The 27,563-nt window shown below is 43.3% G+C and overlaps 1 protein-coding gene across 1 annotated transcript in view; it reads right to left on the minus strand.

Moving 5' to 3' along the window:
• Positions 1-639: 639 nt before the first annotated feature.
• Positions 640-27,563, minus strand: part of tyw3 (tRNA-yW synthesizing protein 3 homolog) — a 30,747-nt gene continuing 3,823 nt past the window's right edge. Inside the window, exons 2-6 of the mRNA XM_008114101.3 lie at positions 16,714-16,794; positions 11,393-11,491; positions 10,347-10,418; positions 2,567-2,700; positions 640-2,072 (exon numbers count right to left, since the gene is read on the minus strand). Coding sequence (XP_008112308.1) covers positions 1,853-2,072; positions 2,567-2,700; positions 10,347-10,418; positions 11,393-11,491; positions 16,714-16,794 — 606 coding nt within the window. The 3' untranslated portion in view covers positions 640-1,852. The remainder of the gene's footprint in view (positions 2,073-2,566; positions 2,701-10,346; positions 10,419-11,392; positions 11,492-16,713; positions 16,795-27,563) is intronic.

The raw sequence follows: 27,563 nt of genomic DNA on the forward strand, positions 1-27,563 counted from the left end.
TCATGATTTTGTTATTGGCAAGCAGATGGTGACAGGTATATAGAATATGTTCATTATTTCAAAAACTATAGGTGATAGGGGGAAACTGGTGTCATTCTTGGAATCAGCAGGTCAAATCTACCCAGAAACAAGGCTAATATTTGAGGCACCAAGATGTGTGTTGACCAGTGAGCTAATTTTATCCAGATAGGTTCACAATGACTCTGTTACACAGTGTTTCCATTTCTCTTCTTGCAAAATACGTGATTCTTGGCCAGAGGTGTCTCATACACTTGATGGTCATAATTCTTCTAGGTTCCTTGCTTTTGAACGATTCGCTTTTCACTGGATCTTCACAGATGGTAATCGAAGTTTTCTAAGATATTGTTTGATAGGCTGCTTTTTAGACAATATTGTTCAATATATATCTATTGTCTAACTGGACCAAATAATTTGTTCATTTGTAATCAACAAACAGGAACAACCTAATTAGCGTATTTTAAACAAAAACACAGCCATAGTTTTACCATTTATTGGGTTGTTACTTGTTTGAATTTATTGGCTCATATTGTCTTTTCTTTGGCAGTGATCAGCTACAATTACCTTCCTAGCAACAAATAACTGAGCTGTCATAAACTACATCCCCAACTAGAACCAAAATGAGAGAAAGTTATTTATTTAATTATTTATTTCCAACATTTATATCCCGCCCTTCTCACCCGAAGGGACTCAGGGCGGTGTACAAAATTGGCAACAATTTGATGCCTACACATAATTAAAACAGCAATGAAAATCCAATTAAAACAATATAAAACATATGATTAAAATCCATTCATCCAAAATCCTCGTGCTGTAGCCGTAAATTAGTCCGGGTCGTCTTTATCATTTAATCTTCAAAAGCCTAGGCACATAGCCATGTTTTCAGGGCTTTTCTAAAACTCAAAAGGGTTGGGGCTTGCCGTATTTCTCTGGGGAGGGTGTTCCACAGACAGGGAGCCACCACCGAGAAGGCCCTGTCCCTCGTACCCACCAGCCGCGCTTGTGAGGCAGGCAGGACCGAGAGCAGGGCCTCGCCAGATGACCTTAGGGATCTTCCTGGCTCATAGGAGGAGATACGTTCGGACAAGTAGATTGGGCCAGAACCGTTTAGGGCTTTATAAGTTATAATATCCTAATTACCCCACTAACAAGAAAATGTATTGTCTATAATTTGTAACATAGCCATCTGTTTTAAAGAAGGGTTTTGTTCATTTTGTTCTTAAAGGAAAAAGTAAAAGGACTTCAAATGACTATGGACAGTGGTAAAGGTTAATACATCTTACAACTGTGTTTCAGTAGTTCACTCAAATACGAATTTGTTTCATGCCTTTCTGCCTCTGCCAAATATTCAAAAGCTTTGGTTTGAGAAAGGCTCTTATGGTCTCAATTATCCCTCCTAGGTGAAGTAAAAAAGAAAGTAATTTTAAGTGGAAGAAGTGTGTTCAACGTTTTCAGATAACTATTCAGTCTTTAAACAAATGTGCTCAGACAGCTAAGCGAATACAGGGCAACACAGTGCTTTATTGTGATGAAATCTTAGATGCAGTTTGAATATTGCATATTCTGTATTAAAGATCAGAGTCTAAATAAGCTACTTCCAGTGTTTTATTTAAAATCCATGAGATTTTTTATGTTCACTTACAATTGTGGCACTTCATGACTTTGTCTGTAACTTAATAAAATAAGATTATTAAGAATACCTTTGGCCATAACTTAATAACCACAGATGTAGTAAGAATATGCTACTTTCTAAAGCATAATAAGACCCTAAGCTCTTACAAAGAGCAGTACAAAATAAAACATACTAACACAATACAGTTATGCCTACTTTGTACTATGCTTCTTGCAACACATTAATATTGCTTTGTGTCTCATTGTCACTTTCAAATCCTGGGTGTTTCCCGGGAGAAAGACATCTGTCTTTATTTGCGGTTCCTTTAGCTTTGCCTTTTCTTCTGTAAGAGTCCATAGCATTGCTTTTTTCTTTTTCCTCAAAAAGCAAACTACTGGATTGATCTTTGTTTTCCAATGCAATCTGTAGAGAGCTGTAAAATCTAAACAAACAAACAAGGAATAAATAAAACATGGATTTGCATTTTTTTCAAAGTTTCATAGACATTCTTGTTTTTAGTTCACTTGGATCTCACAATTCAGAACAAGAATTACAGACCACATGAATACAAATGAGTATATCTGTAGACAAAATCTTTTTAATTTATCTTTTCAGATGCCTTTAAAATACACTGCCCATGTAAAAAATATAATGATAACACAAAAGGCATCACTATATCAGTCACTATGATGAAGTTTGATGCAAGCTTATTGGCATGTTCAAAACTGATCACTTAGGCCTAATTTCTAAACTTCATGCTTTGACAGCATCTGTCAAAAAGAGACAGAACAGTATATATTAAAACCTGCTTCATATCAAGCCAATTTTATTATAATATCCAATACCAGACTCCTAATAACTCACATATTTTTCACTTGATGTGCACATTAAGCAATTACTAAGATGGACTGAGAAAAGATTTTTTTTCCCACAAACCTGTCAATTCTTCTCCTGTTTTCTTCCATCTTTTGATTAGCAACTCGGACAACAAAATCAACATATTCTTCACTGACCATCAGCTTTCCTTTCTGGCTTAGTGGCACTTCCAAGCAATGGGTGCTCCGCACAGCCTACAGCAATGCAAAACCAACGCTCTGATACAAAACAGCTTCACAGAATTTATAATTTGGCAAAATTCCATCATCAAAACTAAACTATGGGGCAAGAGGGGCATATTTGAAAGGGCACTATTTAACCACAATGTACCAAGTATCATTATTTGAAAAATCAGTAAATATTTTACATAGCTGTCATCAACATTACGCACGGGAGTAACCATTATATCATTCTCTTTGACAAATGGTTGCATCCACCACTGCACTCGAGACTTGAACAAAATCACTAGGACTTTCTACATCGATACTGTATTTCACTGCATAATACTTGTCATTGCATAATAGTTTCATTCCTCTTTTTTGGGGAGGGTGGTCCCAAAATGGGGGTTTCTCCTTTCCTCGCATAATAGTCATACCCTTGATTCACTTGCTCATGTGCCTGCATCCTCAAAGGGCATTTTTTCATCACATAATAATCATTACCGAAGAAAAATCTCAACCCCCCTTGTTAAAAGGGAAAAAAGGGGGGAGTGCAACTATTATGCAGTGAAAACTCTTTAGCATTCTGGTGCTGGGCACAGTTTCTATTGCAGGACTGCAGGGTCTCTGCCTATCAACTTGACTCAGTCTTCCTTAATAGGAGAAGAAATTAAACAGCATCTAGAAACCCACGGTGCCCCGGTGGCGAAGTGCGTTAAAGCACTGAGCTGGAGACCGAAAGGTCCCAGGTTCAAACACCGGGAGCAGTGTGAGCGGCCGCTGTTAGCTCCAGCTCCTGCCAACCTAGCAGTTCGAAAACATGCCAATGTGAGTAGATCAATAGGTACCGCTCCGGCGGGAAGGTAACGGCGCTCCATGCAGTTATGCCGGCCACATGATCTTGGAGGTGTCTACGGACAACGCCGGCTCTTCGGCTTAGAAATGGAGATGAGCACCAACCCCCAGATCAGACATGACTGGACTTAACGTCAGGGGAAACCTTTACCTTTTACCAGAAACCCACAAGTGCTATAACTAAGTTCTCCTGGGTGCTGCACCCAAGGCCACTTTGTTGTCTTGTTTTCCACTGGCTCAAAGAAGTGCCAGTGACATCATAGTACAATCACAAATATATTATCCCCATGAAGTTGCATATTTATACTAGCACTGTCTACAAAAAATTGAGACCACATGGTGAGCCCAGAAGCAATATTACATTTTTTTTTCTATGTGTCACGACCCAGGCGGCAGAGGCACCAATAACCATACACAGAGGCCAGAATCTAACTAATATCTTTATTGAAGGAATATATAAAGTTAATAAAAACAAGTATAGAAAATAGTCCAGAATTAGACCCTTCAGGAAAGGTCAGAATTAGTCCAAAAAAGCAATGTCCAATAAGAAATATTAAGGTCCAAAGTTGTAATCCAATAACCGAAACACTCACTTTGCCAAGCAAAGTGAGGGGAGATGACAAGGTCCTTTAGTCCATAAAACTTGAGCGTGGCTAGGAAATAACTTGATACTTGAAACAAGGCTTGAACGTGGAACAAGGTAACTAAGAACAAGAACAAGGTCCGTGGAATAACTTGGTAAAATCCGTGAAACAAGGCAAGGATTAGTCCTGGGAAACAAGGCAAAGTCCGTGGGTAAACAAGGCTGGGAAGCAAGGCGAAGGCTGGATAGCAAGGCAAGGCTTGAGCTGAAGCGAGGCTTGAATCGGAGCGCGCTGTCCAAACACAACTCGCTCCGCAGGCTGACGAATTGACTCCGCGAAGTTGCTACGCGGGCAAAACACCTATATAGAGTCCAACTTTCTCACCAGAGCGGTTCTCTGGGAATCAGAAACGAAAGCTAAACTCTGAGACCAGATGTTAAACTCCTTAAAGATTCTCACGAGAACCAATGTTAATTGGCAACATTCTTAGCTGCTATCCTCGCACTCCTGCGCGAAGCTGAATCCAAACTTCTCTGTTGTTTACAAAACTCCCGGCGCAAGAACACGGGAGAAGTAGGCTCTGGGGTTGTTTGACATACTTCTGGGGCACAACTTTCTTGCAGGTGCAAGGTTTCCAGATCTGCCTGGGAAGTATCTGGCTGAGAGGAATCCAGTTCAGACTGGGAAGGTAAAAAACCCAAGTTTTCATCTTCATCAGGGATTACAATGTCCTGAGCAGGACTACAAGGCCCATGGTTCATCACACTATCCCCCTCCTCAGGGCCCCTCCCAAACTGGGGTCCTCTCCCCGAGGCGCGAGGTCGCGGTTTGGTGGGATAGGTCAGATGGAAGCGACGGGTTAGATCAGGAGCATGGACTGTGGAGGCGTCTTCCCAAGAGCGTTCCTCAGGCCCAAAACCCACCCAGTCAATGAGATATTGTAGGCGGCGGCGATGAAAGCGAGAATCCAAAATGTCCTCAACCTCGAACTCCTCCTCCCCATTCATCAAAACAGGAGGGGGGGCCGGTTGGTCTGTATCAGGACGCACACCATCCGCCGGAAGGAGCAGGGAACGGTGAAACACTGGGTGAATGCGCATTGAACGCGGAAGTTGGAGTTTGAAAGTCACGGGGTTTAATTGCACCACCACTGGATAGGGGCCGATGAAACGGGCATCTAACTTCCGGCAAGGGCGGTGGGAGGGCAGAAAGCGAGTGGACAGAAAAACCCGATCTCCTACCTTGATTTCAGGGCCCGGCTGGCGGTGTTTGTCAGCGTGGCGTTTATAGTCCTCCTTGGCTTGGTCCAGTTGCTGGAGCAAAAGTTGTTGCACCGCTGTGAGTTCCTGCAGCCAATCCTCTGCTGCGGGAACTTCTGAAGTTTCAATGACAGGGGGAAAGAAACGTGGATGGAAACCGTAGTTTGCAAAGAACGGCGTTTCTTTTGTAGAAGCTTGAACTCCATTATTGTAGGCAAACTCAGACAGTGGTAACAGAGAAGCCCAATTGTCCTGTTGGTAGTTTACATAACAACGAAGATACTGCTCCAAAGTGGCATTAGTGCGCTCCGTTTGCCCATCTGTTTGGGGATGATGAGCTGAAGATAAGCGAGAGTCTATGCCCAGTAGTTTTTGTAGTGCCTTCCAAAAACGAGAGGTGAATTGAGATCCACGGTCTGTGACTAAACTCTTGGGCAATCCATGTAATCTGAAAACATGCTGAAGAAATAGATCCGCAGTTTCTTTGGCCGTGGGGAGGCCTTCGCAGGGAATGAAATGGGCTAACTTGGTGAATAGGTCCACCACCACTAAGATCGTGGTGAATCCACAGGACGGTGGTAGGTCAGTGATGAAATCCGCGGAAATTATTTCCCATGGGCGAGATGGGGTAGGAAGGGGGTGTAAAAGCCCTGAGGGCTTCTCCCTTCGTATCTTGGAGCGCTGGCATACTGGGCAGGTGTTGACATATTTTTCCACATCCTTGCGGATCTTGGGCCACCAAAAATCTCTTAGGATCAAATGCATGGTTTTAAATAGTCCGAAGTGTCCTGCTGGTTTGCAGTCATGACACAGACGAAGCGCTTTTTCCCTGCCCGGTCCGGGTGGGATATAAACATGATTTCTATAGCAGAGCAGCCCATCTTTAAGCGAAAAGGGAAAATGCAGACCTTGGCGAAGTTGGTCCTGCGCCCAGGCATCTGCTTGCTGACTAGCCCTGATTTCTTGAGCACAGATGGGTCCTGGAGTAGGGGAAGTTGAACCAATGGGACTGGATTTGGTGTTCCCCACTGTGAGCGTGGCAAAGTTCTCAGGTTGTAGCAGTTGGGATTCAAAGGTCTCCTTGCGTCCTGCAGCGTATTCCGGTTTACGTGACAGGGCGTCTGCTTGCTTGGTTTGAGCTGGGGTCACATAATGGATCTGGAAGTTGAAACGTTCAAAGAATAAAGCCCAACGTTGCTGCCTCTGATTTAGTTTGCGGGCAGTTCTTAGATGTTCTAGATTACGATGATCAGTGTGGACTTCAATGGGGAATTTGGCCCCTTCTAGCCAATGTCTCCAAGTTTCAAAGGCTGCCTTTATGGCCAGTAGTTCTTTTTCCCAAATGGTGTAATTCCTCTCTGGTGTGGTTAGTTGACGAGAATAAAAGGCACAGGGATGGAGGTGTTCTCCCACCGGTTGTAAGAGTACAGCCCCAATTGCCACATCAGAGGCGTCCGCTTGCACCACAAAAGGGGTTCCAGGATTTGGGTGCTGTAGAATTGGCTGGGAGGTGAATAGTTTCTTCAGTTGCTGGAACCCTTTCTCTGCTTGATCAGTCCAGCGGAAAGGCTGCTTTCCACGGATGCAGCTAGTGATGGGGTCGGACCAGCGGGCAAAATCTGGAATGAACTTGCGGTAGTAGTTCGCGAACCCCAAGAAACGCTGCACCTCCTTCTTGTTAGTTGGCGCCCGCCATTCCAATACTGCTGAAACTTTGGCTGGATCCATGGAAAGCCCTAGAGGCGAGATGCGGTAGCCAAGGAAATCTACCTCTTGTAGATCAAAAGCGCATTTTTCTAGCTTGGCATAAAGTCCATGATCCCGCAATCGTTGCAACACCATTTTGACGTGGTTCTCATGTTCTGATTGTGATCTGGAAAACACCAAAAAATCGTCCAGGTAGATTATCAAGAATCTGTCTAGATAGTCCTGAAAAATATCGTTGACAAAATGCTGGAACGTTGCGGGAGCTCCGCATAAACCGAAATTCATAACTCGGGACTCGAATAATCCGAATTTAGTCTGGAAGGCGGTCTTCCACTCGTCCCCTTCTCTGATGCGAACTAGATTATAAGCCCCCCGAAGATCCAGCTTGGTGTAGACCTTGGCTCCTCGAAGTCGGTCCAGTAGATCCGAGATTAAGGGCAGGGGATAGCTGTTCCGCTTGGTGATATTGTTCAATGCTCTGTAGTCCACCACCAAGCGTAATTCCCCTGACTTCTTCTTCACAAACATCACTGGGGAGGCGGCTGGGGATTGAGAGGGTCTGATGAACCCCTTGCGAAGGTTTGTCTCTAAGAATTCCCTGAGAGCTTCTTGCTCTGGTTCAGTCAGGGAGTAGAGATGCCCTCGCGGGATCGGGGCCCCCTCCACCAAGTCAATGGCACAGTCATAAGGTCTATGTGGGGGTAATTTTTCGGCTTCTTTCTCATTGAATACATCCCAATACTCGGAGTACTTCTTTGGCAAGGTGATGATGGGCTCGGAGTCTGTGGCATGGCATACCTTGGCTACGAGGCAATGGTTTTGGCAGTACGGTGAAGCAAACTGCAGTTCTCTGTTGGACCAGGAGATGTTAGGGTCGTGGAGTGTCAGCCATGGAATTCCCAAAATCACAGGGAAATGGGGAACCTCGGTAACAAAGAAGGAAATCTCTTCCATATGTTCCCTTATCCACATCCTGGTGGGCTCCGACCACTGGCTTACGGGGCCCGTCTTGAGGGGACGGCCGTCTATGGCTTGCACCACACGGGCATTCTTGAAATCATGATATTGTAATCCCAGAGAGTCGGCATACTCTCTATCGATGAAATTGTTGGTAGCTCCAGAGTCTATCATGGCGTGGATCATGACGGGTCCCCTTTTTGCTGACCATAATGTGACCACGAGAAGGAACAGGACCCCGGTTGGCGGCTCTTGGATGGATTTTTTGACCGGGTTGGCGAGCCTCTCTACACCCGGTCGTTGGCTTCCCCCGCCGGCTGTGTGCCAGTCGGCTCAGACGCCTTCGACTCCGTGGAGGACGCCGCCGCAAGACGGGCGGCAGGCTTCCCTTTGGCTGGGCACTCTCTGGCGAAGTGGCCCCCGTTCCCGCAGTACCAGCAGAGGTTCAAGCGTTGACGACGGGCCTTCTCGGCGGCATCTAGTCTGGGACGCACATTGCCCAACTGCATCGGCACCTCCTCGCCTCCTCTGGGGTATGGGGTTGGCGGCGGGGTTCTCCACACCGGACGTGGCTGAACGCTGGCGGGAGCGGGGGGTTTTGCCCCGGCTCTACCGCCCTGGCCTCGAACCCATTGTTTCCTGTTGGCAATCATGACTTCAGCCCGTAAACATTGATCAATGAGTGCCTCGAGGGTCTGGGGAGGATCCACCTTGGAGATTTCTTCCAGCATTTCAATGTTGAGACCCTCCCGAAATTGTCCTCTGAGGGCTACATCGTTCCAGCCGGTGTTGTGGGCCAGCACGCGGAACTCGGCTATGTACTGAGACATGGGTCTGTCTCCTTGAAGGAGGCGCCGGAGTTTGTGACCGGCTGCCTCCAAATTGTCCTCGATTCCCCAGGTCTCCTTAAGGTGATCCAAGAAGCGTTGTGCTGAATTTAGGTGGGGGGAGGCTTGATCAAACAGGGCCGTCGCCCAGCTAGCCGCTGGTCCATCTAGAAGACTGTAGACCCACGCCACCTTGATGTCTTCTTGGGGAAACTCGGCATCACGGGCCTCTAGATAAGCTTGACATTGGCGGCGAAAAACATGAACCTTAGCAGCTTCTCCAGAAAACTTGGTAGGCAACGCCATGGCCGGGAGGCGAACTCCGCGCTCCCTCAACCCTTTTATTTCTCCATCCTGCGCGTTGAGTCTGTCACGGATGCGGTCCACTTCGTCCTTGCTGATGGTGTAGCTGAGCGGCTGTCCCGCCGGCGCGGCTCCGGTAGACATCCTGGCCTCGGTTAGTTGGTGCTTATGGGTGGCGGAGTCAAACTGTCACGACCCAGGCGGCAGAGGCACCAATAACCATACACAGAGGCCAGAATCTAACTAATATCTTTATTGAAGGAATATATAAAGTTAATAAAAACAAGTATAGAAAATAGTCCAGAATTAGACCCTTCAGGAAAGGTCAGAATTAGTCCAAAAAAGCAATGTCCAATAAGAAATATTAAGGTCCAAAGTTGTAATCCAATAACCGAAACACTCACTTTGCCAAGCAAAGTGAGGGGAGATGACAAGGTCCTTTAGTCCATAAAACTTGAGCGTGGCTAGGAAATAACTTGATACTTGAAACAAGGCTTGAACGTGGAACAAGGTAACTAAGAACAAGAACAAGGTCCGTGGAATAACTTGGTAAAATCCGTGAAACAAGGCAAGGATTAGTCCTGGGAAACAAGGCAAAGTCCGTGGGTAAACAAGGCTGGGAAGCAAGGCGAAGGCTGGATAGCAAGGCAAGGCTTGAGCTGAAGCGAGGCTTGAATCGGAGCGCGCTGTCCAAACACAACTCGCTCCGCAGGCTGACGAATTGACTCCGCGAAGTTGCTACGCGGGCAAAACACCTATATAGAGTCCAACTTTCTCACCAGAGCGGTTCTCTGGGAATCAGAAACGAAAGCTAAACTCTGAGACCAGATGTTAAACTCCTTAAAGATTCTCACGAGAACCAATGTTAATTGGCAACATTCTTAGCTGCTATCCTCGCACTCCTGCGCGAAGCTGAATCCAAACTTCTCTGTTGTTTACAAAACTCCCGGCGCAAGAACACGGGAGAAGTAGGCTCTGGGGTTGTTTGACATACTTCTGGGGCACAACTTTCTTGCAGGTGCAAGGTTTCCAGATCTGCCTGGGAAGTATCTGGCTGAGAGGAATCCAGTTCAGACTGGGAAGGTAAAAAACCCAAGTTTTCATCTTCATCAGGGATTACAATGTCCTGAGCAGGACTACAAGGCCCATGGTTCATCACACTATGGCAAAATACAAAAACCAGAATATACCATTATGATCTTTCCTTTTCGGCCAACAGTTATACCAGAGTTCCTGAACCCAGCTTCTATAGCCACTGTGTGCTGTAAAAATAAGAGCAAACAGCTAGTGTAAGCGACACACTTAATTTAGACTCTATGGCAGGGTAAGAACAAACTGAGATAGATTTGCAACAATGAAAGAGAGTGCTCTATTAGTGTTCTAAATGATTTTAGGAATATAGCTAATTATTTCCAATTCCTTGCCACATTATACCCAAATATAAAGAGTTGGTTCTGTTTTGTATTACTCTGAAATGTTTCAGCAGAAGGAAGCACTTCAAACAGTATGTAGCTTATAAATGCTTGTAATTTGATTTCAATAGCAGTATGAAAATACACTTTGACTAAGAAAAAATATATTAAGGTCCTCATGCATGAAAGAGTATGGATCTTTTCTCCTAAGCAGCAGAACTATTATATCATACTAAAAGCCAATTCTGAAGAAACTTGGAGCTTGAAAAAAGCAACTTGCCATATGGCTTGGACAGATCTACAACTGGAAGTGGAGAGTACTGTACTATGTCTCCTCCACAAAGAATGTTCCCTCGTTGTGGCCACATTACATACATGTCAGCAAAAGTTTAGGAAGAAATTAAGATAGAATTTCATTATACATGTGAAACAAAAGGATAGAAAAGGAAGTGCCAGTGATAGTTTTGAAAGAGACACAGCCACGCTCAGAACTGAATGAATGGTACTCACTGAAGAGCAGTGGTTACCCGACAGTCCATACCCCTGGCGGAAAAAAAATGCTAGCCATAAAAGACTGTGATTCATTTTGGAAATGATCATTCTGACATTAGTGAGAGCTTTGTTACTGATTTTAACTATACCATAATTTCTCTAATGAAGATCACATATGTTGAAATAATAGAAACCCCATTTTTCCAGTCATATTTTCTTACTTATTAAATATACAGTACTTCAGGGAATGCTCAAATGTGTGAAAACTAAATCAGGAGCCAACTGTCAGTTATGTAGTAAGTATGGAATTCAAGTATAACACTTCACTTTACCAGAAGTTGGGCATCTTGCAGTTCTCGACACTGCACATGAAGTACAAATGGTTCAAATTTGAATACGGCATCCTCTTTAGCTTTCTGCAATGCTGTAAGCTGAAAGATCAATAATATGCTAATATCAAGGCTACATCAGTGAGCATTGATAATAAAATATCACACTATGAACATATGGACAACATAAGCTGATTCAGCCTGCTAATTAAAATACCGTATTTCATTAATTCTAAGATGCACAAATTGTAAGGCTTACACTAATTTTAGGACATGAATAGAAAAAAAAATCAAGACGTACTGTTTTTGATGATGTTTACATGGGGAAATATGTCCTAGAATCAAGTATTTAGTTTTACAAACTTTAATCCTCATGTTCTTTGTTTGATTTATTTTCTTTTACAAAATATTGATATAAAGGCTTAAATTCCGAAAAGCTGTGAGAAGATAAAATGTTTCAGAAGGCTCTAATGTCTCATTCATTTCTGAAGTTTTAGCAAAAGCTTCAACCAAAGTAATTTTAGAATTTCCTTATGCAGTTCAATGATTAAAGCAATCCACTGAAACTTTTCCCAAAGACAAGACCAGCATTGTTGCAAATGAGCAACGTCTATATTGGTGTAACAACCTTGATATCTGTTGGATAACGAAATAAATTTAATCCTGAGGATTCTTTTTAAAAATGTAAGGAGAGCCAATATAGTACACTGATTTGAGGATTGGATTAAGACTTAGAGGAACTACAGTTTAAATCCTTGCTCAGCTATGAAAAACCAATGGGTTACCTTGGGCAAGTCACACACTTTCCGGCTCAGAGAAAGACAGATGCAAACTCCCTCTGAACAAATTCTGCTTAGAAATCCTGTTCCCTTTAGTATTTTCATAAGTAAAAAAATGACTAGAAGGCATACAACATCTACAAATGGCAAATAGTGTTTCCATTTTAGAAAAGTATACAGTTAATATTACAGTCCTAACTTTTCACTACTCTTGAGAGTGAAACTAAATTGTAGCCTTGAAGTTCCTTGAAATCTTACCTAGTTAATTTCACAACTGTATTAGTTTGCATGGGAAATGTAGAAGTGGCTCCAATAAGAACACTAGGCAGGAAATTGACTTATTCTACAGGAAATTCCTTCTGCCAAGGCTACTATCATGCTAGCATTAAGTGGAAATGTGTACTCCTCAGAAGGTATTGTCTGTACACCGTTCTCTGTTCTGCTGCATGTCCTAAATAACATGATCTTAATTTAAGCAAAGTTTTCTACTATACATATGAGCCAAGGGTGATGGCTAATATAATGCAGGAAGAAAATCAAATTATATCTTATCCTTCAGGACGGTGGGAGGGGGGAAGGAAAGGAAGAGACAGTGATAGTCTTAAAAATATATGGTCACACTCCTGACTGGATGAACATTTTTGAAATTATCATTTTGACATTAGTGAGAGCTTTGCCACTGATTTTAACCATTGTTTTCTTTCAATGTCTTGTCCTTCATGGGAATATTACACAGTATTATTGAATAAGTTTTCAGTCTTAACTTTCAGTGAATAGAAGATGAAAAAAGTTAGGTTGCAGTGGGACCTAATTAGTTTGATCAGACTTTTGCCCACAATTTCAAATAAACAATAGCAGCTATTTAAATTTGAAAGTGCATAATTAAAAATTACATAGGGAACAAACATGCTTTGATCAGCTGTTAAGGCTGGATTTAACGGTTTGACTTTTTCCTGTACAACTGAAAAGCAACAATTAAATGGTACCAATTCAGGAAATGAAAAGATTATAAAAAGCATCCATGCATGGAGTGGGGAATTAAATTGACCACTTTTAAACCTCTCATGGACTAGAACACCCAGTGAAGGAGGAGGCGAGGTTTTGGTTGCCTGGTCATTGTTCAGCTGGCAGAATCGCGTTCTCCTATAGGCCACTTTCCACTCCTATTGCAAACAGTGAGTGTAATTATGGGACTTGATCCTGCACTATGTAGAAAGAGGGGTGGTCTGGATCCAGAAGATCCTAGGTCAATACTACTATGACCCCTGATCTAGCTTAGGCTCTTCCAAGGAGGGCATCTGGGGTTTTGGAGACACCCTATCAGTGGAAAGTCTTCCCACTGCAACTGGGCTCCTCTCATTGAATGTCAAAACTGCAACCTTATTCAATAAGACTATGCAACATCTGGGCGTCCCCTGGGCAACGTCCTTGCAGACAGCCAATTCTCTCACACCAGAAGCAACTTGCAGTTTCTGAAGTCGCTCCTGACATTAAAAAAAACAAACAAAACAAACAAAAATGACTATGCAATATTCATATGAAGAACAAGATACTGTTGAAAGAAACAATCCAAACGGCAACCCTGAACTAATTTCAATTGACTTAAGAGATACAACTGAACTCACTGGAATTTGCCTTGAGTAAATAATGCTTTGCATTTAAAGCAGGCCTATTTTTAAAAAGAATCTTAACAAAAATGAAAGTATGAAATGTTATGGTTTCAGTTAAACATATAAAACCACTTAGACTATCTATGTCTCAAACACCAAATGGTTATATTCAATCCTTTAAAAAAAATCAGACACCTAAATAACAACTTTACCATAGTTTCTTTTACCATACTGTATGGTATGCAAACTATTCCTTCATTCTTCTTCATTAAGGAGCCAAGGCTATAAATCAGTGTGGATTTTTGAAGTGCCAACACATGAAACTATTAGCCTTTTAAAATAAATATAACAAACTTAAGATTGATTAATGTATGCTCCTGGGTACTATTCCATAAAAAATACAGTTACTGCGAGGATGCCAACATTTTTGAAAATTATTTTCAAGATCCTCATACATCTTGTGGTGTATGCAGTTTTCAACCCTTTTATCTCAAGAAAAGGACACATATAAAATATAGTGATTATGCTCTTATCCAAAAATACATATAAAGGAGAGAAGGCAGAAACTTCAGATGCAGCAAAACTTTCTTTCATATATTTGCTGTAATGTCATCAGAAAAAGAGACCAGCTTCGAGAGACATAGCAATTTAAAAAGCACCTTTTTGATATCAGAGCTGCTATGGCAGATACTTCAAAGAAAGCTTTGGCTGTTCGCCCTCCACACATTTATAGCTTTTTGGCGAGTGGCCTAAGTCTACAGAGACTGACAAATCACGTTTCTTCAAAATATGGGTTTGAAATCTGTGTTGTGATTTGAAGATTATTGTTACCTTATACCTCCTAGATCACTAATTTCCTGCAAAAGGCTCAGCTTTAATATTAAAATACTGAAAGTAATTTCCTATAATGTCTTCAGATCATACACCACAACCCTTCTTCCATGAAAGCTAACTGCCAAATTCTCAGTGGATGGAGATCAGGCTCTCAATCAATAATTATGAAAGCATAGCTTTGGAACTGTAATTATATACTGCTGGGATTAAACCAAGTCTTCTTTCAGATTTGAAAAATGCCCATTTTTTTCATTAAAACATAATAACGCCTTTTGCCATGTGGTCTTTAGATTAGAATGGAGGAGGGTTCAGAGAAAGTGTTTTAGATATTTATTGGGACTACAGACCTCCTTCCAGAGGCTTAATTTGTACAGTTATGAAATACCATACCTATTGATCTGTAAAATGGAATCTTTCAGAAATCTTGTATTACTCAAGAGTCAGGAAGCAATTGCCGTACATTTGCATGATACTGTTATGCATTATTTAAATCAACGTATTGTGGCTTGGTGACACAACCACTATTATAAAATGCATAAATTGGTAACCTCAACGATGGACTTCTGTAATGCACTTTACATTGGGCTACCTCTGTACTAAGTTTGGAAACTACAATTAGTTCAAAATATGTCTGCCAGATTGGTTACAGGGAGTGAGCATATTACACCTATTCTAAAGTCACTCCACTGGTTGCTAATTAGTTTCTGGACAAAGTATAAAGTGTTGGTTTTTACCTTAAAGCCCTACATGGTTTGGGTCCAGGTTACCTACAGAATCACCTGCTCACGAACAATCTGCCCCAAACATTGAGGTCCTCTGTGGGGTGGCTACTTCAACCAGCCAGAACCCGACTGGTGACCATCACCCAAAGGACCTTTTCATCAGCCAACCCAAGACTGTGGAATGACCTGCCAGAAGGACTCCAATAGCTAAATGAGCTGTCAAAGTTTAGGAAACAATTAAAGACCTATCTCTTCTAGAAGGCCTACCCAGTCAATTTTAAACTATTAATTTTAAATGTACATTTTATTAGTAGTAGCTTTGTTCTGTTTTTAATACAGGCAGTTCCCAATTAAGAACAAGATAGGTTGAGTAGGTTTGCTCTTAAGTTGAATTTGTTTGCAAGTCGGTTCCTTTTTTAAAGTGTAACTCCATATGTATACATATATATGTGTGTGTGTTAGTTTTGGATAGCATAGTTACCACCCTTCTGATGTTAGTTTTGCTGTCTGTGCCCCTGTTCAGAAAATTTTACCTCACTATCTGTCCCTGTGAGAATTGGATTTTAGAAAATGTGGCTTGCTGTGAAAACAAGGATTGGTGAGAAAGTTTCAGTGCAGACACCTTTTTTTCCCATGAGAATTCTTTCCGGAGCCTTTCTAGAGGTAGATTTCTCTCACTTCCTGTTGTCTCACCCCCATTCCTACCTATTAGTCATTTGTAAGTCAGATATTTGTAACTCGGGGACTGCTTATATATGTATTTTTATGTCCTTTGTTTTTTTCTATGTAACTTTACCTGCCTTAAACCGTGTGGAGGGGATAAAAATAAAATGATGATGATATTATTATATACCTGTGAATCAAAGACAAAATCACTTTTTAACTAAAGAATTTGAAAGTAATTTTATAATAGAATACTTCTACAATCCAAACATATATAGCAACAATGAAATAAAATGTCTGGGTGAAAACTGCGCTGCATGAAAGAAATTAATAGAGATAATAAAAGGGGTTTTTCATATTAATAATGCTGGCAATTTTTAAAAATCTATGGCAATGATACATTTTATTATACTTTTTATCAGCAATCCAAAGCCTGCCCCCATCTGGCAGATATTGTAATTGACTACATTTTTTTGTCAACTATGTTAAAAAGACCAGAAACATTGCTGCAAATATTAATAAATATATAGATTTTAAAAGATTTTAAATTCTTTTCAAAAGCATGAAAAACTGTTTCCACATATTTTCTTTCACCACCACCAGACTCACCATGATAAGCTAAATTCTTCTGTGCACTGGAATTACCGCAAATATATAAATGTATCAAACAAAAATATTTGCAATGAATATAAAGAATAACTCGTACTAGTTCTTACCACATCTTCTATTGTACAAATTTGATGGGTCACCATGAGCCAAGTACAATTTTGCTTCTGTACTTCAAATCCTGTGGTAGCCTAGAGTGAGGAAAAGTTTTATTAGGCTTATCAAACACAGAAACCAATTCTTCTTAAATTCCAATGCTCCTATATAAAAACCACTAGAAATTCCCAAAACTGAGGAGGAGGAGGAGGAGGAAATGCCAAGGGATAGGGTTGCATGGTCTTTCCCAACAAGACTTTTATTCTCCAATATTCCTATTTCAGTCAACTTATTTTCACAATGTATTTTCTCTGGTAATAAAGAGAAAAGAAAATGATGGAAAATGTGGGAAGACGAAATGATATATATAGAGAGACTTCTTAACATTTTTCTACTCGTGACTCCTTTCCACTGAGAAATTTTTACATGAACCTGGGTATATAAAATAGGGTCTTTTGGAGTCTGCCTGGATAATGGAACAGTACCAAAATAGGTACAAATTGTACTGATAACAAAGCGGCATTTGCAAGACTTGCTAAACAGGCTGGTTTTCCTTTTAATTGAATACAGGCTGAAGCATTTTCTGAAGAGCCTACTGTAAACACTACACATTTTAGCTAACAGATTTGTACAATGTCTAAAATAATCACTGCCAATGTTTTTCGTGACCCTGACATTGAGCTAACAGGATGACATTTAGGGTTGGGACCCACATTTTAAAAAGCAGTGGTATAGATTTGCCATATGATTTCATGACAGAAGCAATCCAACGATAACCTCTGAAATTCCCAAATACATTTTGTCTTGTAGCTCTAGAAGACTGGCATCTCTGCCACTGTTCAGAAGATTTCCCCTCACTTTTTGTCCCAGTGATGAATGGATTTTGAAAAAAAAGTGGCTTCTTGTGGAGACAAGAATTGGGGATAAAGCTTCAATGGAGACACCTTTTCCCCATGATGACACTTTCAGGAATGAATTTCCCTTACAAACGACTTCTTAATTAGGAGTCGTTTGTAAGTTGGATGTTTATAACTAGGGGACTGCCTGCATGTATATACGTGTATGTTAAACATATGGGCGATTATAAATACACATATGTGTTTATGTATATATATCTATAAATATATATGTCTAAGCTTGTTGGTTACTGTTCCATTATCTGGGCGGAGGCCAAAAGGGGGCACTAGAGAGTGAGAAGGATAGTCCATTTTACAGGGGAAGGAGATTGAAGGTGTGAAATCATTTCCCCCTGTTTTCTTGTTATTCCCTCTACCCTAGAATTATAGAAGCATAGACTTTGAAGAGATCTTGTGGGTCATCCAGTCTAACCCCCTTCCAAGAAGCAGGAAAATTGCATTCAAAGCACCCCCGACAGATGGCCATCCAGCCTCTGTTTAAAAGCCTCCAAAGAAGAAGCCTCCAAAGAAGGAGGCTCCACCACACTCCAGGGCAGAGAGTTCCACTGCTGGACAGCTTTCTGGCTTTTTTTGTTGGCTCATGTTTAACTTGTCCACGAGGACTCAAAGATCTTTTTCACACGTACTGCTGTTGAGCCAGGTGTCCCCCATTCTAGATCTTTGCATTTCATTTTTTTCTGTCTAAGTGAAGTATCTTGCATTTGCCCTTATTGAACTTCATTTTGTTAGTTTTGGCCCATCTCTCTAATCTCTTAAGATCGTTTTGAATTCTGCTCCTGTTTTCTGGAGTATTAGTTATCACTTCCAATTTGGTGTCGTTGGCAAACTTGATGATCATGCCTTCTAACCCTTCATTTAAGTCATTAATGTCGGTGTGACATCTCTGCCACTGTTCAGAAGACTTCCCCTCACTTTCTGTCCCAGTGATAAATGGATTTTGAAAAAAAAATGGCTTCTTTTGGAAACAAGGATTGGAGATAAAGCTCTTTCAGGAGTGAATTTCCCTTACATGAGTCGTTTTTAAGTCGGATGTTTGTAACTACCTGTATGTATTTACATGTGTGTTAAAACATGGGGTATTATAAACACACATGTGTTTTTATATGTGTTTATGTATCTATTAAAAACACATATATGTGTATATGTATCTATGAGTACCCAGTGGCACAGTGGGTTAAACCTCTGAGCTGCTGAATTTGTTTACCAAAAAGGTCAGTGGTTCAATTCCGGGGAGTGGGGTGAGTTCTCTCTGTCAGCTCCAACTCCATGCATGTTCTCTCTGTCAGCTCCAACTCCATAAATTGGCCAGCCTCCTTTCTTCACAACCGTGGACAACGAGTAGAGAGGGGAGGCCTGGTCTCCGAAAGGTCCCCTCTACTTTGTGGGGTTCCTCAGGGGGCCATTCTCTCCCCTCTGTTGTTTAACATCTATATGCGACCACTTGCTCAGCTGGTCCGAGATTTTGGGCTTGAGTGTTATCAATATGCTGACAACACTCAGCTTGTGTTAAAGATGGAAGGCCGACCGGATTCTGTACCTGACAATTTTCATCAGTGCCTTGAGGCCGTTACTGGATGGTTGCGTTCCAGCAGGTTGAGGGTGAATCCAGCAAAGACGGAGATCCTATGGTTGGGAAGACCGGGCAGCGGAGATATCCAGTTGCCAACCCTGGATGGTGAAGCGTTACGCCCGTCCTCACTGGTAAAGAGTCTAGGAGTCCTCTTGGACCCTTTACTGACGATGGAGGCCCAGGTCTCCGCCGTTAGTAAAACCGCCTTTTTTCATCTTCGGCAGGCTAGACGGCTAGCCCCCTATCTGTCTAGGGACCACCTAGCTACAGTTATCCAGGCTACGGTCATCTCAAGACTGGACTACTCTAACGCCCTTTACATTGGCCTTCCTGTGTCGGTGATCCGGAAGCTCAGATCGGTGCAAAATACAGCTGCCTGGCCGCTTGCAGGAGTCCCGATGAAATGCCACATAACACCAATCTTACTGCAGCTGCACTGGTTACCAACTGAGCACTGGATCACTTTCAAAGTGATGGTATTTACCTTTAAGGCCTTACATGGTCTAGGGCCGATGTACCTGAGGGACCGCCTCACCCCCTACAAACCTCAGAGATCCCTCCGTTCTGAGGACCAAGACCTATTGGAAGTCCCCAGTTTTAAGATCTTGCGTCTAACAACAACTAGATGCAGAGTCTTTCCAGAAGTGGCGCCATCTCTCTGGAACACCCTGCCACCTGAAGTTCGTGCCTTACGGGACTTATCAGCCTTTCGCAGGGCATGTAAGACACACCTGTTTCGGCAGGCTTTTGATTTCTGTTATTGATGTTTTTAAAAGATGCTTTTAGGATGTTTTTAAGATGTTTTTAAGATGTTTTTAAATTGTTAGATTTTAGCCTGTTCTTGTAAGCTGCCCCAAGCCCTAGGGGAGTGGCGGCATATATGTTTGAATAATAAATAAATAAATAAATAAATAAATAAATGGACATGAGAGAAGCCTCCCACAAGGTTGGTAAAACATGAAACATCTAGGCGTCACCTGGGCAATGTTCTTGCAGACGGCAAATTCTCTTACATCAAGTTGCTTCTGACACAAAATAAAAAAGCAAATGTGAGTAGATCAATAGGTACTACTCTGGTGGGAAGGTAACGGTGCTCCATGCAGTCATGCCGGCCACATGACCTTGGAGGTGTCTACGGAAAATGCTGGCTCTTCGGCTAAAATGTGCTTTTAACTTTATGTAAAAATGATTTTAAAAACCCTTGCAACCCAACTTGGGGTTGCGACAAAACCTTTTCGTGCATTGCTGTATGCATTTTTGTTACCACTGCTTGGCCCACAATAAACAGCTTCTGCAGTTGAAATTCAACTTGTGGTGTTCCTTCCTTTACATTGCCCTCTCCAGCTAAAGGAGCATTCTCAACCTGTAGGTCGGACCCCCCCCCTCCGGGGGGAGGGTTGCAAGGGGGGTGTCAGAGGGGTCACCAAAGACTAGTATTTTCTGTTAGTCATGGGGGTTCTGTGTGGGATGTTTGGCCCAATTCTATTGTTGGTGGGGTTAAAGGAGCTCTTTGATTGTAGGTGAACTATCAATCCCAACAACTACAACTCCCAAATGTCAATGTCTATGTTTCCCAAACTCCATTAGTATTCCAGTTTGGGCATATTGACTATTCATGCCAAGTATGGTCCAGATCCATCGTTTGAGTCCTCTCTGTATGTAGGTGAACTACAACTCCAAAGCTCAAGTACCCTTCCAGTATTTTCTGTTGCTCATGGGAGTTATGTGTGCCAAGTCTGATTCAGTTCCATCATTGGTGGAGTTCTGAATGCTCTTTGATTGTAGGTAAACTATAAATCCCAGTAGCTACAACTCTCAAATGACAAAATCAACCCTCCCCCAACCCCACCAGTATTCAAATTTGGGCGTATTGGGTATTTGTGCCAAATTTCGTTCAGTGAATGAAAATACATCTTGCATATCTTGGGCTTGCTCCCCATGTGAATCACTCCAAGTCCCCTTGGGGAGATGGAGGTGAGTTTTATAAATGAAGTTTATTATTATTATCATCAGATATTTATATTACAGTTCACAACAGTAGCAAAATTACAGTTATGAAGTTACAATGAAAATAATGTTATGGTTGGGGGCCACTACAACATGAGGAACTGTGTTTTTTTAATATGTTTTTATTGTAAACACAGGTAGAATAATATCAAAATTCATCACCATTTCAATATACATATCAAATGATATTTTCTTAGTAATATTAACCTTGCTGATTCCACCTTTATCTCCCACTTGTGTCTATCGATATTTCACCCCTCCCCCACCCTCTGGGAACAGTACTATTCTTCATTCAGATATTATTTTAATTGATCAATCGTAAAAAGATAATGGTTTCGTTCTTTATATTTTCTTTTTCTTTTGACTTTATCTATCTTCCCCATTTCAGATCCCAGTTCTTTTTTATTCGGCCTGATGTATATTTGGTTCTCCTTTGAAGGATGTAATTCTGGAGCATAAAGTCAGCTAGGTATCCATACTATTTTTTAACTTCCCACTTTCTTTGCTCTTTCCAACCCAAGACAACAATTGCTTGAGCGGCAACTATCTTGTATTTTATAATTTCCCCTCAATCCTTAATGTTTTCATTCTTGTTTAATTTCTGGGTGAAGAATTCTTTATTATTCAATACCACTTTGTGTCCTACTAAACCTTCCATTTCCTTCTTTACCTTTTATACATTTTTTGTACTTTGTCACATTCCCACCACATATGCATATATGAGCTAATTTTTCCACATCCGTGGCAACACAATTTTGTGATTGATTTAGTTATATTGAGGCGGGGGGGGTTAAGGAACCCCAGGAAATACCATATATGGGCAGAGATGGCGACAGCTAGCGACCCGGGTGCATAAACTCACAGAAACATGTGACTTCTGGGAAATCACGTGTTTCTGAAGAAATGAAAGCTAAGGATAAACAAACAGAGCATGCGTACGCAGGCGCTCTGAAAGATTTGTGAGCACGGCACAAAAAGGGTGCAGCCGGCCTGCTGGTCAGCACAGATTGGGCAGCGTCACAACTCTAAGCCAATGAATTTGCTTGTGGGCGGGCATAACCCGAACCCTGTAGTGTGTATAAATGTTCACTCAGCATGCCACTGGCCGGTTCCCCTGGAGAAGCACTTACTTTGTGCTAGGGGGACCCCTAGTGGCCATTAGCGAAATAAAACTGCTTTCTGGGAAATTCCTTCAGTTGTCCGTCTTCAAAATTCCTCCACTGCGCCAACAAGAACCGTAGCACGAAGGTTCCGCTACATTTTCTGGTGACCCCGACGTGATTTTTTCCTATAAGACGGGCCAGGAGATTTGGAGACGGATCCCGTTGGCGGGACGGCCTCAACTCAGCGGTGGGGGCCTGAGGCAACTACCGTGAGACGAGAAGGGGCCCCTGAATACTACACGACCGGCTGCGGTGCTTGCCTCTGATTGCCAACGCCGACTGACGGTGAGAGCTGCAACATCAGCGAGGTTCCACAGAAACCGGCTAGGAGGAAAAGGATCCAGGGGAAAAAGCCCAGGGGCGAAGGTTGGTCCGACGTCTACAGAAATCTGGCAAGTATAGGGGTTTGCATGAGATATTAAGGGAACGCCAGCGCTGGGAGGGACAAAAAAAAAAAAAAGTTCCCAGGGAGGTAGAAAGGGGTTCTGTCTTGTGTTTCCTGACGCATGCCGTGAGTGGCCGGGTGCCCAGGCCAGGACAGTCCCCTCTATTAGGCAGGATGGGAGGGAAAAATTCAAAGAGCTCCACTCCCTTACAATGCATCTTAGATAATTTTGGCTCTTTTGCTAGCAGAGCCGTAGCAGGGAATCCAAGGGACCTAAGAGATTATAGGCTGAGAAATTTGTGTCAGGGAGAATGGCCAGATTTTGGTTTAGGTTGGCAAGTAGAAGGAACGTGGGATCTGAAACTGATCCGAACAGTGGAAGAATATTGTGCTGTGAATCATCCGAACCAGTGGGTCTATATTGCTACGTGGGAACGGGTAGTTAGAGAAGATCCAGGTTGGGTTCGACTGTGCAGGAATGGCAAATGTATGGTGGTGAAGAAGGAGGGGAAAAAGAAGGAAGTTTTCCAATCCAATGAGGAGGACTACCCAGATTTACAGTTGAGTGTACAGGCTAGACAACAGGAATTATTGCCGCCACCCTTGCCACCGCCCCCCCCCACCCCAGGGAACAGCCCCCACACTAGGAACGAGACCCCCACCCTACTCTTCGGAGTCAACCGAAGCGGCCAAGAAACACTATCCTAGCCTAGAAAAATATCAGGAGGAAACAAAGGAAAAGAAGAAGTCACAACGGATGCCCAGTGATGCTTCTCCGGCACAAACTCGGAGACATGGAGCTCCGGTGTGGTCTGGTGATTCACCGACCGGACCGGCCCTCCAGATGCCCTTGAGAACGGTGCCTGTGATAAACAACAGGAATGAGATAGTTCAAGCATACCAGGTAGTGCCTTTCAGTAGTAGTGACATTTTGAATTGGAAAAATAATACTCCACCTTATAGTGAAGAACCCCAAGCTATGGCTAGGCTATTGGAAGGGATTATGGCAACCCATAATCCCACCTGGCAAGATTGCAGACAATTGTTGAATATGTTGTTCACATCAGAGGAGAGAAGAGCAGTGTTGAATAATGGGGTAGCCATAGCCCAGGTTGGTGCCCCACAAGATGGTGATGCAGCCGAGTGGGGAGCACAGAGGTTTCCTGTGGAAATAGATCCCCAATGGGACACCGCAGAAGAAGGACATTTGCAGAGACTGAGAGGATTCCAGCGTATATTGGTAGAAGCGGTAAAGAGGGGCCCGCCGCGACCCGTCAACATTGTAAAAATTCAGGGAGTGGTACAGGAAAAATCTGAGTCACCAACAGCCTTTTTGGAAAGGCTGGAGGCAGCATATAGAAAGTATAGCCCGTATAATTTGGAGGATGAAAACGGTAGGAGGGCGATTCAACAGTCTTTTATCAGTCAAGCGGCTCCTGACATCCGGAGAAAGATTCAAAAGCAACCAGGATTTCTAGGAAAGACTATGAATGAATTGTTGGCACTCGCAGATCAAGTTTATATGGCGAGGGACCAGGTAGAAGAAGAGAAGAAGGACAGGAAGAAGAAGCAGGAATACCAAGCATTAGTTACCATGATGGAACAAAGTGCAAGTGGACAGAGAGGAAGAGGAGGATATGCCAGAGGGGGACAAGGAGGAAGAAGGGGGCCCCCTCGGAGGTTAGGTCGAGACCAATGTGCTAAATGTAAGAAGTTTGGACACTGGAAAGGTGAATGCCCAGAAGGAAGAGAAGGAAGAGAAGGAAGTCAGGAAGGACCGAGAGAAAGAGGAAGGCCTGAGAGAGGAAGAAACCCAGGAAGGGGAAGAGGGCGTGGGAACTACGTACCTTTTCCTGCAAGAGAGGTGATAGCTGCAGCAGCTGTGATGGAAGAAGAATGGGAAGATATGGATGGAGGAGAGGAATGAGGAAGCCAGGCTCTTGTTTTGTTGGACCCCGGGGAGCCGATGGTCACACTTGAAATCGGGGACCAACAATTGGACTTTTTAGTGGACACAGGTGCCGAAAAATCAGTAGTAAATACAAAAATTAGTCCACCAACTCGGGAAACTACGAAAGTAATAGGGGTGTCTGGGAAGACCCAGAAGTGCCCCTTCCTTAAGGAACGCACCTGCAATCTGGCCGGACATCAGGTCAAGCATAAGATGTTATATCTCCCAGACTGCCCAGTCCCTTTATTGGGAAGGGACATTTTATCAAAATTACAAGCACAACTCCAGTTCATGAAGAATGGACAAGTGGAGCTATCATTTCCCATGGAAGAGGAATGGAGACTGTTTCAAGTTAGGATTTTTACTGAAGAAATACAATGGCCATGGCATGAGACTCCTTTAGTGTGGGCAGAAGATAATCCTCCAGGATTAGCTAAATATGTTCCACCGGTGGTGGTGGAAGTGAAAAGAGGAATGGGGCCCATATGCAAGCCACAGTATCCCGTCAGTCGAGAGGCAGTGCAGGGGATCAGAAAGCATCTAGAGCGACTCCTGCAGCATGGGATATTGGTACCATGCAGTTCCCCATGGAACACGCCCCTGCTCCCAGTCAAGAAACCAGGAGGACAAGGAGAATATCGCCCAGTCCAAGATTTGCGGGCTGTAAATCAAGTCACCGTTCCCCTAACCCCGGTAGTGCCAAATCCATACATCATGATGAGTCTAGTACCAGCATTTGCCAAATGGTTTACTGTATTGGATTTAAAGGATGCATTCTTTTGCATTCGATTGGCCCCTGTATCCCAACCGATCTTTGCTTTCCAGTGGGAATCTCAGCAGTCAGGGCAAAGGACCCAGTATGTTTGGACACGCCTTCCTCAGGGGTTCCGGGACAGCCCGACCATTTTTGGTCAAGCCCTGGCCAAAGACTTACAGGATTTTGTAATACCTAAGGAAGAGGGAATTTGGCTTCAATATGCAGATGACCTGCTTATCGCTTGCCGGACACTAGGGGGCTGTAAAGAGCATACTTTGAGATTTCTCAAGACATTGGAAGAAAAGGGTTACAAAGTGTCAAAGAAAAAGGCCCAGTTGTGCTGTCCCACGGTGAAATATTTGGGGTTCCATCTGACCGAAGGAAAGAAGATGTTAGGAGCTGAAAGAAAGGAAGTTGTTTGTGCCATCCCCACTCCCAGTACCCGGCGACAGGTGCGGGAATTTTTGGGATCAGCAGGATATTGTAGACAGTGGATCCCCAACTACGCCGTGTTGGCTAAGCCACTGTACCAGGCTACGAGAGGTGGAAGAGAAGATCCATTTGAGTGGACAGAAGAATGTCAACAGGCATTTAAGGCATTAAAAGAAGCATTGATGTCATCTCCAGCATTAGGACTGCCCGATTTGGAAAAACCATTCACTCTGTTCGCTGCAGAGCGGGAAGGAACAGCGGTTGGAGTATTGACCCAACCACTAGGTTCATGGCAAAGGCCGATTGCCTACTTGTCAAAGCAATTGGACACAGTGGCTCGTGGATTGCCACCTTGCCTGAGGGCTGTGGCAGCATCAGTAGATTTAATCAAAGAAGCGAATAAATTGACCCTAGGACAGCCACTGACAGTTAAGGTGCCCCATAGCGTTAAGGCACTGTTAGACATTAAGGGACCGCGCTGGCTCACAAGTGAGAGGTTAATGAAATATGAGGGATTGTTGTGTGACAACCCACTGGTGACCCTGGAGACTTGCTCCACTCTGAATCCGGCCACCTTGCTCCCGACTCCAGGAGACACCACGATCCATCAGTGTGCCCAGGTGATGGATGAGGTATTCTCCAGTCGACCGGATTTGAAGGATGTGCCACTAACTAAGGTGGACGACACTCTGTTCACAGATGGAAGCTCCTTTATGGAAAATAATCAAAGACACTCAGGTTATGCGGTTGTTCGGTGGGGGGGAGAGACGCTGGAAGCAGAGTCACTGCCCCCGGGGACGTCTGCCCAGAAGGCCGAATTGATTGCCCTGACCCGAGCGTTGGAATTGTCAAGCGGAAAGCGGGTTAACGTCTACACAGACTCAAAATATGCCTTCACCACCCTCCACGCACATGGAGCACTGTACAAGGAGCGCGGGCTCCTCACGTCTGGAGGAAAGTGCGTGAAACATGCTGGAGAGATTGTGGATCTCCTGGAGGCGGTTTGGAAGCCAAGGCAGGTGGCTGTGATGCATTGTAAAGGGCACCAACGTGGAGACGATCCCGTAGTGCAAGGAAATAGGCAGGCTGATCTGGCAGCCAAAGAGGCAGCTAGGCTGCCCTATATTGAACATCAGGTAATGGCCCTACAGGTAGAATTAACTGAACATAACATTACATATACACCAGAGGAAGAAGAATGGGCCTTAAAGGAGAAGGGTCAGTGGTCAGGAGAACTCATAGTGATGCCAGACGCCCGTGTCTACGTCCCTAAGGACTTGGCATGGCACTTAGTCCAACACATGCACCAAAACACACATTTAGGAAAAATGGCATTGGCAAATCTGCTAGGACGACAGTTGTATATCGATGGATTACATAGCCTAACGGCAGCAGCAGCCCGAAGATGCTGGACATGTATCAAAAATAACCCCAGAGAAGGACCCCTCAAGCCACCAGGAGTCCAACATGTGGGTGGGGTACCCTTTGAAGCTTTAGTCACTGACTTTACAGAAATGCCCCCATACAAAGGATACAAATATTTACTGGTGTTCGTGGACACATACACAGGATGGGTGGAAGCTTACCCTACAAGAACTGAGAAGGCTGTAGAGGTGTCAAGAGCTCTAATGAAAGATGTTATTCCCAGATTTGGCATACCCTTAGAAATTGGATCAGATAAT

Source organism: Anolis carolinensis, chromosome 4, assembly GCF_035594765.1.
Source record: "Anolis carolinensis isolate JA03-04 chromosome 4, rAnoCar3.1.pri, whole genome shotgun sequence".
Taxonomy (NCBI): Eukaryota; Metazoa; Chordata; class Lepidosauria; order Squamata; family Dactyloidae; genus Anolis; species Anolis carolinensis.